We start from the raw sequence: 17,662 nt of genomic DNA, 5'->3' as shown, positions 1-17,662 counted from the left end.
CCCAAGTCACATTTTAGAGGTTTAAAGGATGACAGGCTGAAAATATATAGAGTTAATAGTTTTTCACTTTGTTTAAAAAGTTACCTTTCCTGTCAACTAAGTCAGAGGGCAGGGAGATGATGTGTTTTTTTTTATTTTTTTATTTTTAGATAAAACACATCCAAAGATTGTCCTAATTAATATAGCAGTTACCAGTCTACTCCTAGAATTTCAAGGACTGCTCTGTCTCCAAGAGACATGTGGAACCCAAGGGCACACATGTTGCTCAAATTTGATGCCCACCCAGCAGTCACCCTCATAGACCTCACAGCATGCAGACAGATGCTTGGAACAGGGTAGAACAAAAATCATACTTCTCTAGAATCCACCACTGGCTTGCACTCCCAGTATGCACCAAGGAACACGTAGAGGTGCTGAGGGTGAAGGGCCACCTGCACTGTGTAAGGGCCATCTGCACTGTGATATCCACAAGCAGTTACTACATGGCCAACAGGTCAACTCACACTGGTTCAGCAGATTCTGCCACAGAGTATACTTCCCACTATAGAGAGCCTATTAATTTTTTACATGTATGGTAACCTTTGGGGGAAGGACATAGCTATACAAGATGCTTCTCAGTCATTCCACAGATAGAAGGCGGCCAAGAACAGCAAGAGCCTTGCAGCAGCAGGCAGAATTGGGATCTAGCACCTGCACTACAACTCATGACTTGGTGACCTTGGCCCAGCCTTCTGTGCTCTCAGGGCCTCAGCTCTCGACCAGCTGCCTTTCCACACTCCTGGAGTTATAGAGAGGAGCCATGAAGATAAAGGAAGTGGGGGGAGGTGAAGAGCTCACAAAACTAAAGGCAGGATAAACAAAAAATGCTAAAGATCATGTTGAGTGCAGCACACTACCTCAAAGACAAGGCTGAGGGGCACAGTCCTGTCCCTCACACTGCAGGTCATTCTACTTCTAACCAACACCCAGTTCATGCAGGAGTACCATGCCAACTTACCTGTCACATAAGAATCTCATTTTTCAAACTGCCCCTATGTAGGGGGCATTAACTCAGTTGCTAGTCCAGATTTCTTAAGTTTCCTCCTCTTGTACAGAGCTTTGAGCATCAATATTCCTTGGTTGAATGCCACCTTCCTCCTAACACACTCCTATCATCATCCACCAACCCCGCCCCAAAGCTTTAAGTACTATCCAAAGATCAAGAACTTTCTGAACTTCATCATACGTTCTACTACTAGACAACTCTGCTTGGATGGCAGGGTTAGGATAGTTCATCTCAGATTGAAGATGTCCCAAATAAACTATTTCCCAACTCAAAGAGTATCTCTTTCCTTCCAATCTTCCCTGTCTCAGCAAATAGAACCTCTATTCACCCAGTTTCCCAAGCCAGAAACCCAGGAGCATACCAAGAGATTACCAGCACAGAGTTTGGAGTTTGGGTGCCCGGGTTTCACATTCTCTCTCAACTGCCAGCCACACGCTCTACACAAGATGCCCTACCTCCCTGTGGTTTCATTGCCAAAACTACAAAACTGATAGGATTCCAATGGCAAATGATGCTCTTGTGTTAAGAGGGAATATTTCCTGGTATCCTATAAAATTTTTTTAAAAATCAAGAATAAAGAGCTTATCAATGAAGCAGAAAAATACTTGAGATGTGTTAGTATGCTTCTCTCTTCCATATTCTTGTGGCATGCTCCTTCAACTCAGGACATTAAACTGTCTCAAGAGGGTTCTTATAATAGGAAGGCAAAGGCAAAGTACCATAAAGTTCAACTCAGTCCCACAACAAAATGTTTGGTTCATAGCATGATCATGTTAAAATCCTGACTGCTGCTGTAAAGAAAGGGACATCTGAAAGTCATTTATGCCCATTCAGACTCCATGAACCAGATTTGGGGGTGGGGGTGGACATCAGGTTCCATGTTCAGCAGGGTCAGAGAATTCAGGACATGGCATGATGCAGGAGGTCCCACCTGCCAAGGGAGCCAGGAGAACAGCCCAGGGGCAGTTCCACAAAGGCACTAGGGAAAGCCTACAGTGTCATCACTCCCCTATTTGTCCTTCCCCCTGCTTCCTAGGTTTAGACCAGGCTTAGGGGAAACCCCTGCTCCAGACTAGGAAGCCATGCCTTAATGGGGAGGCCCAAGCTCAAGCTTTGGCCTCCTATGGTTTGTGACCGACAGATCAGGATCACTGGAGGAAGGTAATGGACCCAGAGGATGGGGCAGGGAAGTAGTGGATTGAACTGCTTCCATGACAAAGCTAAAGAGAGTCTTATGTTTCTTGTTTTAAAAGTAAACTACCTGTTCTGTTCTTATGAATCTCCTAATTAAACTCTACGAGGTCCACTGAAAAAGTCATTTCGGTTATTACGGTGACACTCAAAACAAGTTCTATTAGTTTTAAAAACACTACATCAAGCCCAATTCAGTTGTAGAATGAAGAGCTGCAGACAACAGGAAAACCTGGATTCTACAATGAACACAGCCACTTAGGTGTTCTCAACAAGTTCTAGACTACAGCGGGCCAACGCCACTCCTCACAATGGTACCCTAACAAACCAATGTGACAACGTGACCACAGCTCACAGCAGAGCACTAGAATATTTCTGTTAGCTTATTAAGTATCATAGCAAGAAACAGTACATCTCTAGGAATGCATCTCCATCATTTAGATCCCAGGAGAATGGGAGGGCCATGATCCTCTGTTTTGTGCAGACCAGAGCTAGAATCCCAGTTGAAGTTACGAAAACACTTCCATGAAATTTATCAGAATAGTCTACTGTCATGTGATAAATGCGAGTAAGACCAGGAAGAGTTTAGCTTGGGCGAGACTGAATGATCATTCCCAGAGCGGTCTGTTCAGTGCCTGCTCCAGGGAACAGACCCTTGAATGTGACTGGTGAGAGGTAGAGACCTGTCTGAGAACTTTCACACAGAATAGCTGCTTTGAGTCAACTAGAAGTTTCTGTGACTATTAGATACCCCATACTGAAGATGTTGAAAGCAGAACTCCTGTCCTACAGGGTTTAACCTCAAAAACCTTCAAGTTCCAGGAAGAGCAATCTTGTTCTATGCCATTACATCAATAGACACTCTGCAAAATAAAATATAAGAGGATCTATAAATACAAGTAAGATGAATGAAACTGTAGAAATGACAACCTCACACAAATAGCAAGAAAAATCTCTGCTTTGAATTGCTGAGCTAGAGTTTGCCCATGTCAGGTAATTCTGATGGATCGATATGTGCAATGACAAATGGAGGAAAACTCTAGGATTCCCAAGGAGCCCGTGGGGAAGCAGAACAAAGCAGTGAGCACATATTGATCCCCAATATTCTAACTGAAGATCTGTACCATACATTTAAACTAAGAGTCCACATACCTACATCAGCATTCCTCAACAATGTCTCAGGATCACAAGGCTGGGGGGCAACTATTCTCAGCTGGAAAGGGTGAATCATCACAAAAAGCCACTGGGTGCCTGAGATTTTCCCTCTCCCCCTTTCTGCTACTAGGTTCAAGGTGTTTTCTAAAGAGATATCCTGTAATTCTAAGTATTCTTGGTACATGCTCTTCTGAAGAGGGTTAATTCCCTTTTTAACCATAGAGACTTTTTTTTTTTTTTAAAGCAAGTCATCGATCATGAAACATTTTATTCTCTAGTTCTGGGAATACAGAGGACCAAATTAATTTCCGTCATCTTTTGGCTGTAGGTACCCCTCCTCTTGCTTCCAACATCATTGATCTATAAAAGGGGCAGGAGCCAAGCAGGGATAAAAGGCATTTGCTTTTCAGCTTGTCCACTGAGGTTCCAGAGGACATAGCATGGGCTTTCTCCTGCCATACCACATTGCCTGCGGGCCTTTCTGCTCCACTGCTCAGCCACACAGAAGTTCTCACTTCCCAGATCGTTTCACTGAGCTATGCAGTTTCAGCACAGTTCTCAAGCTGCCTCCCAGACAGCACCTGGGAGCCTTTAACAAACACCTGAGTCACAATCTTTGAGGAGAGGCTGGGGTATGAAGAGTTTAGTCTTCCCAGATGATTCTCAGATGCAGGTGGGGCTGAGAATGACTGTGGAAGAGGTGAGGCATTTTCTAAAACTGGAGCATCCTCCACCTACCAAGCTTTCCTACTCTTTCCAACTTCTTTCCTAGATCAAAACCCTCTCTCAGATCCTTAATTCACTTAGCTGTCAAAAGTGATCAAGCACAGCTTACAGATCGGAGAGACAAGCAAAACCTGTGACAAAGATTCTTTTATGAGCACCAGTTCAGAGTCCCTCCAGTCACGGGTACTCATCTACTCCAAGTGTCCAAAGACTTGCTCCTTTCTTAATCACCTGTGAAGCATTAAAGGATTGGGTTCTACCCTGGAGATTCTGATTCAGGAACAGGACTCGGTGATCCTCTGCTCCTTTGAGGAGCTGGGAGCCTCTTCTTACTCTACCAAGGGCAAGCCAGACCCAGTCATGTACTGAGACTTGATGCCAACCACCCCCACGATGAAAAAGAGAGGTCTTTAAGTCCTAATTGTAGAGCTAAAAAGATCAGGGCTCTTTAAGGCTGCCAAGAAAGAACACCATGGCCACATGCTCTTAATGATAACCCTACAGTTTGATAGCTGTAGGTTACACAGCCACTTTTTCTCAACTCCTTCACTTTGTAAAGGGAACACTGACAGGAACTATAGCAGGTGGCTCCATTTTTCAAATGTGGAACATGAACTAGTCCAAAGATTATTGCATGTGTGGTTTTAGTCACTAAACTAGCCATCTGTTATTTTAAGCACACTCCTCTGTCAATGAAAACTGTAAGTATGCCTCCCCCAACATAATTTAAGCCATTTTCCGTGTTACAGATGGTATCACTGGCTGCTGTTGGATACATCCAATGAAGGAGTTTCTGGGGAGGTAAGTAAGTAGGGAGCAATGACTGGCTGAACTTTTATAGCAACATCTGAAACCATAAATCAACTGATTTTATGCCCATTATAAAACACACAAGCATTTTAACTCTGAAAAGTATGTAGGGGGAAAAAATTTTTACCATATTTTCTTTGCACCCTCCAATTAAATCATCTTCCCCAAACCAGTATATCCCAGCAGTCTGAAGACTACTGCTCTCAACCGATTCGCTTCCACAGGCACCAGAAGTGACCACCACTTCCAACCCCTCGTGAAAAGCTTTCTGTGCTTTGACAGTATGTGTCACACAACTGGGGATGCAACAGGATAATCAATTAGTTCCTTCAATGTAATGTGCCATTTTCCCTTTGCTTAAGCTTACAGATGACGTCATCCAAGGAAAATGCTGTCCACCTTTTAGCACTACTATTGGGGCTGTCCAGCCATCAACAGTGAAATTTTACTCTTAGGGCAGAACTAAAAGAACTCTTCTTTCAGGTACAGAACAGGTATGTTTCAACATAGTGCAGTTGATGCTTCTTTCCTCCAGAAAGGCTGAAATGGGAATTGTAGAAGTTACAGGTGATTGCCAAAATAAGCCCGTAAGAAAACGAGGAAGAACCTCACTGAGCACATCAAACTGGCCATCCTGAGACTACTCTGGTTCACGTGGCCTGTTGTGATGCTGACCTGTAAAGGGAATCCCACTCCACTCTGAATTCTCCAACCATGTCCTTCTGGACACTGACATGACATAACGTTACTATCATCAGTATCATCATTGCCGTATCTGACATCCACTGACCATTTAGTCTAAACCAGAAGTTACACGAAGCACTTTCATTCATCAACTCGGTTCATTACAGTTGTGTGATCGATAATTACATGTAAAGCCCCCGCCTCTGATGGGGGCAGACATGGCACCTATGCATGGAGATGAACCTGTAGAGCTTGCTCAGGATCACAGCTCCCATGTTTTGGGACCCCAGACACCATTCCTGTCCTCGGACCTTGAACTCTTAGCTGCCCTGAGTCATGGTATCTTCCTTTGCTACTGACTTCAGGCACGCCACACAAATCTGCAGTTGTTGTCTTCTAGGATACAAATAGGAGAATGTGCACTCAAATAGGAAAGAGTGGGCACCACAGCATGGAGGCTTCACTAGGATATAAGTAGAAATGTCGTTCCCTCCTGCTGGCTTAACGTTTCACTGCCCGTTTTTCCCTCTGAATCATTTCAGATACCTTGAAAAACTACATCTTAGATATCACCCACCACTAAGTGCTTCCAAAAAATCCTCATGGGATGACAAGTTTGACTTTCACACCAGAAAAAGGCTCCTTAACAGTGTGGAGTCACCACAAGAGCCTACATCCATGAGGGTGCAGCCCAGCACATACTGAGTAACACTGAACACACCTGGGCTCTTTCATGCCTCACAGGAACCTGGGAAGGAAGGGCACTCATGCATGCTCTCGCGGCATTCAGAAGTCAGGACACCTTAAGTGCAGGAGCTTGATCAGGTGAAATGGCTAAGTGGGGTTGTGCTAAGCCACCTGAGACACAATCAAGAGCCAGTCAGGTCTGACCAATCCAGGGCGCACACACAGGTTCTAATCCGACTTTAAAAATATTTAAGTTCCCGACTACGTAATTTGTTCTGTCACAGTGAATGAGTGTTACCTGGGGTGGGGGAACTTCTGCATATCACAGGAATCCATTCAGATTAACACTTCTTAGTGTAAGACTTGGCACCGAAAAGTTTAATTAAATTTGCACATGTGTCACGCTAAAGACATCCAGTCCATCAGATGACAAGATCAGAATGCAGAAACATACACACATGAAATCATGGACCACAGGTATGAAGGTAGATTATACAATGGAAAATGTGACAATCTGGCTCTGCACATTTAACAATATCAATTGCATAAGTGCAAAACAAAAGTAACAAGTCTCTAAAGCAGTTACAATTTACAGTGACAGCAGATGAGTAGTGGCTGGAATAGTGGGGTGGGCTAAGAAATGCAAAGGAAACTTTTGGAAGAAAATGTTCATTATCCCGATTGTGGTGATATTTCACAGGTGCATACATACATCACAATCACAATGTGTCAGATTATATCTACAATATGTTTAACTGTACTTTAAGTGTGCAATTTATTGGTAATAAATTCAAACTCCAAGCTGTAATGCCATTCTTAATCATGTATGAGGGTGGAAGGGGTAGAAGTTTAGAGGCTTGCAGACATACTGGAAATAAAATGCCTGTGTTAATGCATTTGAAGTTCCCCCTCCCAGAAATCCCGTGTAAGGATTAACTCTTCACTTCATTTAGCATGGCCCTCCGGTGATTACTGATGCCAGATGGTGTCCACTGGTGACAGAATTTGAGTGTCTCTCTGCAAAGCCATACTTTTAAGGACAGGCTGTGATAGCCAGGATGTTTGGCAGAGAGTGGGAGATAGAGAAGGCCAACAGCAGGGACTGCCATGTTTCAGAAAATGCCTACTGTCCTGGACAACTGCTCAGGACTGAGCTCAGGCCCACAGGTGAGAGCAAACAGATGGGCCAGAGCACTACGCAATGGAGAAATCTCTGAGAAAGCTACTAAAGGGCTAGGGCTGTAGCTCAGTGGGGCAGAGCGCTAGCCTAGCACGTGTGAGGCACTGTGTTCAGTCCTCAGCACCAATAAAAATGATATTTTGCCAACTACAAAAGAAATTTTTCTTCAAGTGACTAAAAACACAAGACAGTCACTTGTACCGAGTAAGGTTGGGCAGCACTCACATACCACTTGTTGTGACATGGTATCTGGCATTCACATGTTTGCAACCAGTTTCTACCAGAAGACTGCAGGCTCCTTTCTAATGTGCTATGATTCCCCACGTAATATAAAGAGTTAACCTTAAGGAACTTAAGTACATTTTCATAGTTTTGATTTGGGATTTAACTCTGAAGTATGCTGGGTACCCTGCCAATACATAATTCTTAGAAACATGATTTCTGCAGGATCACAGAAATTACACAAAGAAAACTACACGGTCCTTTTCTAAATGCAGAATTTTAAAGAGATGGCAATATCTACTTACCACTTAAAAAAATGGTATGTCAATATTAGCCACATTCACAACTAATTTCCTTGTGCACTCAAACTTTAGAAATACAATAAGCCCACTGTCTTCCAAAAGACACCAGTTGCACATCATTGATATGTAGACACAAACAGCAGCATCTATTATTAGACAGGATCACAATGATACTATAGACCTTAATTTATAGCACCCCTAGAGGAGAAATGTGTGCACTGGCATAGCTGGGCGGGAGGCCACAAACAAGAAGACCCAGGTGAACGTGGAAGAATAGGTACAGGTCAACAGTACAGAGAATCCTGGGGAGAGTCTGCATAGTCTCCAACACTCAGAGCATGAGAGAGAGAAGAATGCCAAAGAAGAGTAAAAGCTGCTCCTGGTTCAGACATCTGGAGCACTTTCTATCCCATGTCCTGATGCAACTTAAGAATAGTCTTCACTTGGAACCACAATGAATGGAAAGGGAAACAAAACTTCAGCCAAAACCCAGAGTTGGCTGAGTCATGGTTTCAGATATTACTATAAAAATTCAGCTAGTCATCGCTCCCTACTTAGACTCCCCCAGGGATTCCTTCATTGGCTGCAGCCAACAGCCAGTGATGCCATCTGCACCCCAATGACTGACAGCACCCAACAACTTTCAGAAGTTCCTCGTGACTTCTCACTGGATCTCAACCCTCCAAGGTAAGGTCAATGTTCTCATTAAAGAGTGAGGACAGTGTCAGCCACAGAGGTCAGGGGGTTTGCCCAACATACAGTAGGTCAGGAGAGGCAAGATTACCAGGACACAGCTCTGGATTCTTTGGCACAGCAAACTTACGAGATGACAAAACTTGGCTCTGCTCTCATCAGCATGATGATGTTCTCATACCGAAAACCTGAGGCTCCGTGGGGAAGTACTTCACTTCCATAAACTGCTTAGAGCCCAGAACAAGTCACCTTGCATCAAAATTAAAGAAGCTGATATTCTATTTAAACCACTGTCACAAAGCTAGCTGTAGGTCTCGCTCATCTATGTATAATTCCCCACCCCATCTCCAAAGATACGTCACACAGAATCTGCAGCCTGGAAGATACTGTAAAGTCCCAAACCTATTCTCACACTACACCAGAGCATTCAACCTCAGTGACTATAAAGGGCAAGTTCTTTTGTTTTTTTGAATCTCAAAGAAAAAGCTTCCTCACTCCACCTTATTTCTGCAACACATACCCATAATTAGGAATTTCTCCATTGCCCAAGGAGGAGCCAGTGTGGTTACTCTGAGTTGTCACTGCCTACAATAGAGTCTCATTTCTACTCATACCACCGTCCTGAAAACCTTTTCTGCCTGCTTACCAAATAGCAGGTACATGGTTCACTATGGATGCTCATTTCTACACTTTTCCCCTGGAGAGCATTCAAATACTCTACTCTTTGCATTTGTAGGAACCTAAACTGAAGATTCTCTCAACAGCCCCATCAGGGTTTCTAACTGGAACTGCTATTCCCACTGGGCACAGGCTTTCACTCTCATGGGCTTCAAAAACCCCACCTGTATAATGGCTCCCACTCAGGCAAGCCTGTTTCAGTCACCATTCCAGCCTCATGACACAGGTGTATCTAGCTTCAGACTCCCACCCCCCAAGATTCCAGGCAACAGCAATCCCATCATTCATTATTAGTCACACCTTGGCAACACAGCAGACAGATGGGGAATGTGGGTGCTCAATTACCTTGGCCACCTGAGCAGAAAGATTTGCTCTGCAGTGTTCCCATAACATTCTTGTTCAGAAGAGCAACACAAAACACCAACAGCTCAAAAAAGGATATCAGAACCAGTCAAGCCCAGAAGATGGTCCACTCCCACCAGTGAAGCTGGTCAATGTACCAAAACTACCCCCATGCAGAATCAGATGGGTGAACTAGAAGGGACAAGTTCCACCGATGGCCCTCAATGGTGTCCTGGGGACAAGAATCACTGATCTGACAAAACTGTCCAGGCCAATGAACAGACAATTGAAGAACAGCTGAAGAGTAGCATGGCTTTCTGGCTAATTCAGAGGGCTTTGGGCAAAGAGATTGGATCTGGATTCCATCCCTACACATTCACTAACTTCATAATCTTCAAGAATTGTTCAATGTCCAAGTATCAATATCATGAGGTAACCAGTTTCATGTGGCAAATGTGAGAATTAGATACATTAATGTTCCAACTGCTACTTTTGTCTTCCTTAGAGTGAAGTGTATATAACAAATGTAGTGCCACAGTCTATTTTTCAATTTTTTGTTTCTCATTCCATACAAGTTGTTCTTTGACAAGTTATGTTTCACAACAAACTAAGCTTCTCATGAGACAGAACTCTTATCCTTGGAAATAAAGGAAAGCATTATGAAATAGGACCCATCAGAAAAATTCTTGGAACACCCCTTGTATCATTATGTCCCTATCCAAGCAACTCTATTTCTCCATTGCTCTAAGCTAGAATTTCCCAAACAGTATTACACAGAACATTAGCCCCTTGAGATAATCTTTGCAAACAGCTTTGTGCCCAATTTGCAAACCCAGAGTAATGTGTTCCCATCTTAGACTCAGAATGCATGTCAACCAACTCTGTAAAGCTCTGCTTTAAGAAAGATGGGCCACTTAATTAATCCAGTGTTTCCCAAAGTCATCTGGCCACCTTTGTAGCTGTAAATAAAATATATTTCATTCCCCAAGTTCACCCCAGGAACCAAAAGTCTCCACAATCTGGCCTCACCTTGTCTTCAGCCTTGCCCACAACTCTCTACAGATGTACCCACTGTATAGGTTAAACCTGCCTGGGGATCATCCCAACCATACCTGTTTATGATAGCTTTATTGATGTTATTCAACATTTGTTCAAAGTGAGCCATTCTGATTTTTAATACATTTAAAGAGTTGTGTGTCACAACCATTTTCAGCACACTTTCATCTCATCCCTCAACCCATTTCCCCTAAAACCTAGAGTCCTAGGAGAACACTAGTAACTGTCTCCCCAAGATTTGCCTATTCCTGACATTTCCTGTCAACCAAGTCATACAATAAGTGGTCTTCTGTATCTGGCTTATTTCACTTACCATGTTTTCAACAATGTTAACATACCATTGTGTGAATAATCCCCATTTTGTTTTTCCATTCATCCAGAGACAGACATTGAGGTAGTAATGTGAACATCTGTAATTTGACGAGAATGTATTGTTCCCATTTCTTTGGGTAGAATCACCGGGAACTATTGAAATCCTTTAGAGATACTCCCAGACTCTTACAAGGTGACTGAATCAATTCACATTTCTACTAGCAGTACATGAAGACTCAATTTCTCCACATCCTCACCAACTCTTGTGTCTGAGTATAGAAGATGGGGAGCAGCATCTCACTGTAGTTTTCTGACCATGCCTTTTAATGACCCACTTCTCAGTTATGGCCTCACTATTCCACTACCTAGATTCCTTCTCATTCTAAGCATCTACCATTCATTAGGTCCTAAACTCCTACAGTTTCCTTGGACCATCTGTAACACCATCTCCAAAATCATTTCACATGATCCTATGGCACCCATTTCTATTTATACCTACTACAGGTAAGGCCTTTTGGGCCTACCTATATCTTCTCTAACAATTGAGCTCCTGCTTGAAGTAGGGTGATCTTACTTTCTTACTGGCCAGTATGGAGTCTACCAAGTAATACTTCATAAATTATTGCCATCTCACTAATAGAGGGCGAGGCTGGAGTTGAGGCAGGTAAAAATGAAGGAAAGAATACAAGGTCCAAAGCGAAGCTGTAGAGGTCAATTCCCCTCCCCTAGGAACTGTAGGTTCTGTGCAGAGGATAAAATTCATAAATATGTTGTTTCGTACTATTGTAAGTTTTTTCTTTACTGTGAATCTGCATTTACTCAAGTCTAGACTTGGTGAGCATGATGGGGACAGGGAACCAATCCTCTTCTCTTGCTGGTCTCTGCTCTTCCTTTCTAACAGCACTAGCTACATTTTTCTAGAACTCTGAGGAGGAGTTAAAAGTCTGTATTAAACCCCTCATACTCTGACAGTGTCCCCCCATTTCCAGGTATCTAGAGTTGAAGGATTCATGTGTGATACATCATGAAAAATCCAGTCCCTAATCAATCAAGAGAAAGAATCATGGAGTGCAAGTCCCCCCAAGACTGTCATTCAGAACTTTAGCCTCCCAGACCTTCTACTTTACCCAGATTTTAGGAAGGCTCCTCCAAAGCACTGTGTTAGGCTTTGGCTACCTGAACCATTACAGTTACTCTGACAGTTCTGACGAGTCAGGAAGAGCACAGTACAGTCGGCCAGCACTGTGGAAAGGGTGCGTTCTCGTGTTGCAGAGAGAAGGACCACGACGGGAACACAGCGAAAACCTTGCCTGTAGCTGACCATTAGGTGTCCCTCATCTGCTCACATGATATTTGGGGGATTTCTAATCCATCTGTTGGGTCAATGAGAAACCCCAAGCTGCTGGTAACAGAACTCAAAACCAGCTCTCATCCTGTGGCCACGAGCACTGGACCTTATATTTCTAACACACATTCGTGAGAAAATATTGCACCAAAACTTCAAGATTATTCGATACAAACTGAGACCCCAAGAATAAAATGAGTATAAGCCTTAAAACCTTAAAGGAGTCCTGGTCCAGCTTTACCATCCAAACCCCTTACTTACCAAGTTCATTACCCGAGGCAAGACAGTATCACCACCACCACCCTCGACTCCCCCATGTCCCCTTCTCTTCAGTGGGTGTGAACAAGGCCTCCAACAAGTGAAATAATCCCAGTTTATAAGAACCACAGGCCCAGCTTCATGCGTGGGAGGGAGGAACACAGGCAGAGCCAAGTGGACCCCAGCACATGGGTAGGCTGGAGGCTAGAAGACTTGTAAGCTACAGCAGCCCTTGTATGAAGGGCAGCAACTTCTGCCACATGTAAGTATAATGGGCTAAGAGAAGAGAATGAGCTGAACACCCCCCCCCCCAGTGTCAATGGCATCCATGAATGAACAAGGTTGAGAGAGCTATATCCAAACTTAAAGCACAGCATGAAGTCTTAAGAACCAAGCCATAGCCACTTTGATTTAGAACCAATAAAAAAAAAAAAAAACCCATCCCTTGACAGTAGATGAAGCATTATCTCCATATGAAGCAAATGGAGACTTGGCTTAAGTAATTCTCCCACAACACAGAAGCCTGCCCAGTCCCCAGCCCTATCCCCCACTTGCCATGCACATGATCTTCAAGAGTGACACCCAAGCAGGGCCGTCTACTGTATAACACACTAAGTGATCTCACCACAAGATCTGATCTGGGGCCACACTGTCAGGAGGTGTAAATCAACAAGCTGGCCCCACTAAGATTCCTAGTCAAGCCCTGATATCAGATTAATACAGCATGTGGCATTAGAAAGGTCAAAGGTTGCAATCAGCTTAGTGGCACTTTTGAAGATAAGTTGTAAGTCATTCTACTTTCCATTCCTTCAAGTCATTGCTTATTTTGAATATAGTTCCTGTGTCTTTAATGAAGCAGACCTTTCATATGCTCATCTGAGTTACTTGGAATGAAACATCGTAGGTCAGTAGTGTACAGAAGTCTTCCTTCATAGTTTTATTGGACTAAAAATTATAATGAAACCACACCACCTTAAACAGAATCCCCCCTACAAAGAGATCACTCATTCTCCTTGTTAGTATAAATGGTCCAACTGCCAAAGGACTTTGTTTTAGTGGACCTTGCAATGTTCATACCACTCTCTAGAGGTGGCAAGAACTGTCTGAAAGAATCCAACATTTTAGTATTAACTGGGTTATGAATTTCCCCCCAAAAATAGATCTTTCCTGACATAATGCAACAACAACTTGAGACCATCACGAAGCCCATTTTCTTTAAAAAAAAAAAAAAAAAAAAAAAAAAAAGACCTGCACCCATCTTTCATGGCTAGAGAAACAGAGAAATCTACTCAAGGGCTTCAATCAGAATTCTTTTTCCAGGCTGCAGACTAAAATTTTTAACTCCACCCTCAAGAAGTTGTCAAGGAGTCGTCCTCCCTCACAAAGGATCCTGCAGTAAGAAGGTGTAGAGCAAGCTGGACGATGAGCACACAGAGAACAATTCCACTACAGCAGGGGAGGAAAGAGCACCAGAAAGTCAAGGTGAAATTTAAGGACTGTATTCTCTTTCTCAAAAGAAAGAAGTAAGCTAAGGAGCCTCTGCTCTCAGTTCGTAAGAGTAAGATAATGAAGTGAGAGAATGAAGTAGGAAACAGAATGTAGTCTTTTCCCAAGGTGTTTCTTCAATCCCAGTCTCACCACTCCACTGTGAGCCTCAGCAGTAAAGAAACAGTAACTCCCCTTCCTGTCCCGATTCCCAAGGAGAATGTCTGTGCCGAGTTATCCTCACCTGGCCATCTGCTTGTAGGCTTCTTCTGCCACTGCAAAGATGTGGGGATCCATGTCACCCATGTTCTGACCACTGTAGGCGTAGATGACATCTTGTCCGTAGATTGGCAACTGTTCATAAGGGTTGATGGCAACAAGCACAATGCCTGCAAAGAGACAGGGGGTCAGAGTCTGGCAGCTCAGCTGTCTCGGGGAATCAGACTAAAGCACCTGTTCAGACATGGAACCTGAAGCATGAGGGCGCAACAGCATCAGTCAACAACTCCACTTAAGACAGTTGTGTGCTTTTGTGCCAGGCCCTGGTGAAAACAATGCAGATAGGCTGAGGGTCCAGCTATCCTGCAGCCTTAGGGTATGGCAATACCCACATGATAACAAATGCTCCACAAACTGAGTTCATAAGATAGACATGTGCAGGGTTGCAGGATTAGATGGAAGATGTTTAAATCTGCCAATAGGTATTAGATTTAAAACCCCATGCAAGAATTAAAAGCCAACAAGGAATGGATTTCTCATTTGTGTATGGGTTATCTTAACTAAAATACAAACAACTTATGGATAGGAAGTATGTTTACATATCTTCAGGTCTATTACTGGATCAATTACGGTGTGATCTGAGCAGTTGTTCAGCCTTTCAATGCCTGGGTTGCTTCAACTATGAATTGGGAATGCTGACTGCACTCACCTGGGATGTGCTAAAGGTTAACATGATTAACATAGGGAACACTCCGATCAGTCCCCTAACACAGAGCAGAACCTGGAGGAGCCGAAGCATGTTTGGATAAATGTGGACACTCAGGAGACTCGGATGGAGTCCTTAAACTGGAAGCAGATGGCCACTGAGCCGTGTTTCCTAAAAGAGCTTCCTCAATCATCTTATGGGAGGGCTTACTGAAAGTTCTGATGATTGGTCACATCTTTCAAACTCCCACCAACAGGCAGGAGGAAGGAGCTTTTGAGAAACCACACCTCCCAAGCACTACAATCTGGCAGAATAGCTCCCCTGACCACCTCACTGACCCACCACTTCCAAACCCAAGTAGAACAGGAAAGTAAAAAGACCCTGGGCTGGGGTTATAGCTCAGTGGTAGAGCACTCACCTAGCATGAGTGAGGCACTGGGTTCAATCCTCAGTACCACATTTAAAAAAAATGTAAAGATATTATGTATCTATAGCTAAACAAAATTATTAAAAAAAAAAAACCCTGACAGCTGATATATCACTGTGATCCCAAACGTGACCAGGGCTTTCCTGCACAACCAGGACGACTCCCGCAGAGGCACCCTGGCTCACTCCCCAGCCTGACCTTCAAGTTATCTGCTTCTCAATTAACAGGGTCTTATTTTTGCCATATCATCTACCAATATTCAAAGGAGAAGGGGGAAAAAACAAACATTTGAAATATAGGAAAAAGGTGAAATTTCAAGAAAAACATGACTATTTCAGAACTCTTTCATGCATCCGTTATGGATGCTTGCTCAATATTCATCAAGCATCGAATTGATACACAGGCAAGTGACAAAGTGAGAAAGGCAGAACTTTTGACTGGAAAGCACAAGTCAGGCACACACCTCTAGCTGTGTGCTGGGTGGCGAGGGAATGTGCACGAGCCAGCACACCAGAGCAGACTTACGTCCTCTAAACTGGCCACCCCACTGGATGCTGTGGCCCAAGCCTGTAATCCTAGGAACTCAGGAGACTGATGTAGGAGGATCATGAGTTCAAAGCCAGCCTCATCAACTTAGCAAGGCCCTAAGCAACTCAGTAAGACCCTGTCTCTAAATAAAATATAAAAAGGATGGGGATGTGGCTCAGGGGTTTACAACCCTTGGATTCAGACCCCGAGACCAAAAAACAAACCACCCATCCGGCAGGCTATAGGTCATTTCTTTAGTTGAGCTGTGACCAGCATCAGTCATCCCACAGAGGCTAGGGCAGCCAGATTTAGCCACATGCATTAATTACAAACCTTTCCAAAGGCCAAGGTGAAAGGTGCATGTAAAAATCAGGGTTGTTAACCATTTAAGCATAGTTAAATCTAATGATTGTAGGCACTCCCAAATATGCACAGCCAATAGATGCCCCACTTACCACAGTAAGTGTAAATGTGGTTGGACTCCAGGAAGCGGACCTTCAGATTATGCAAAACTGCAGGCTCATGGAGATAGCTGAGGGCAGTGAGGTCGTTTTCTCCCACCAAGATATCCGGATTCCGTAAGAAGGGTAGCTGGTTGTTCTGGGCGTCAACTGGATATTCCTGAATCTAAAGAAACACAAGCAGTAGGCACAGAAAGATAGTTATAAAGCATTTAGCTGTATTCCAAGTCCTGTCTTGACTTGGATCACTGTTCTTCAGGGGAGCATAGGTAATAAATATTTTAAAGGTAAGTTTGTCCTGTGCCTATAATCCCGGCTACTCAGGAGGCTGAGGGGGGAATCTCAAGTTTGAGGTCAGCTTGGGCAACTTAGTGAGACCCCATTTCAAATATTTTTAAAAGGCTCCGTGGTACAGTGCTGACCTAGCATGCATTAACTACTGGTTTCAATTACCAATACAACAAAAAAATAAATAAAAGAACACAAAAGAAAAACTGAACAAAATACCTGTAATTCCATGAGAGACCAGCCCTGGTAGAAAATTTGATGATTATTTACTTTCAGGATACCTTGAATTTTGAAGCATTTAGCTTGTGTTTATAGCACAGAAGACTAGGCACAAGAAATTTGGGAAGTTTAACCAGATTTAAGAGCATACTATTGCATCTTAAAGAATCAAACACTCCCAGTGTCTTTAATTCTAGTTGTCACAGGGCACTCATTCCCCCACCTAGAAGACCTTCCTTGATTGGTCACATTTATTGTGACATCCCTTAACTGTCTCTCAACCCATACTCTTTGTATTTGGATTATCTTGCAGCTCTGTCAAGGGCCTCAAGTTGCACCATGTGCACATAGGTTGCTCCACAATCTAACTTGGGGCACCTCTAGGGCAACCATTTTGCTCTGATCTGAAGTACAGTAACAACTTGGGATATATATGTGCAACCAGGGAGCAGGATCATGTATCTTAAGTCAAATCTGAAGTGTAACAAGTTAGCCTTGTATTCTTGTTTGGTGCAGTATTGGAACTACATACATGCTCAATGTTTGAGAAAAAAATTATAATCCTGTATTTACATATGTAGATGTAATTTTTAAAAGATGGTAGTCCCATTTTTAAACATTTAAACATCAAGACCTAGCTGCT

The 17,662-nt window shown here is 43.3% G+C and overlaps 1 protein-coding gene across 1 annotated transcript in view; it reads right to left on the bottom strand.

The window, feature by feature from the left end:
• The window catches only part of Myo5b (myosin VB), a 194,518-nt gene that overhangs the window by 168,434 nt on the left and 8,422 nt on the right, over window positions 1-17,662 (bottom strand). The window contains exons 3-4 of the mRNA XM_077792393.1: window positions 16,507-16,678; window positions 14,416-14,560 (exon numbers count right to left, since the gene is read on the bottom strand). Coding sequence (XP_077648519.1) covers window positions 14,416-14,560; window positions 16,507-16,678 — 317 coding nt within the window. The remainder of the gene's footprint in view (window positions 1-14,415; window positions 14,561-16,506; window positions 16,679-17,662) is intronic.

Source organism: Urocitellus parryii, chromosome 13, assembly GCF_045843805.1.
Source record: "Urocitellus parryii isolate mUroPar1 chromosome 13, mUroPar1.hap1, whole genome shotgun sequence".
In the NCBI taxonomy this organism is placed as follows: Eukaryota; Metazoa; Chordata; class Mammalia; order Rodentia; family Sciuridae; genus Urocitellus; species Urocitellus parryii.
Note: the sequence above shows the minus strand (reverse complement) of the source record. Positions and strands in the feature narration are given on the sequence as shown.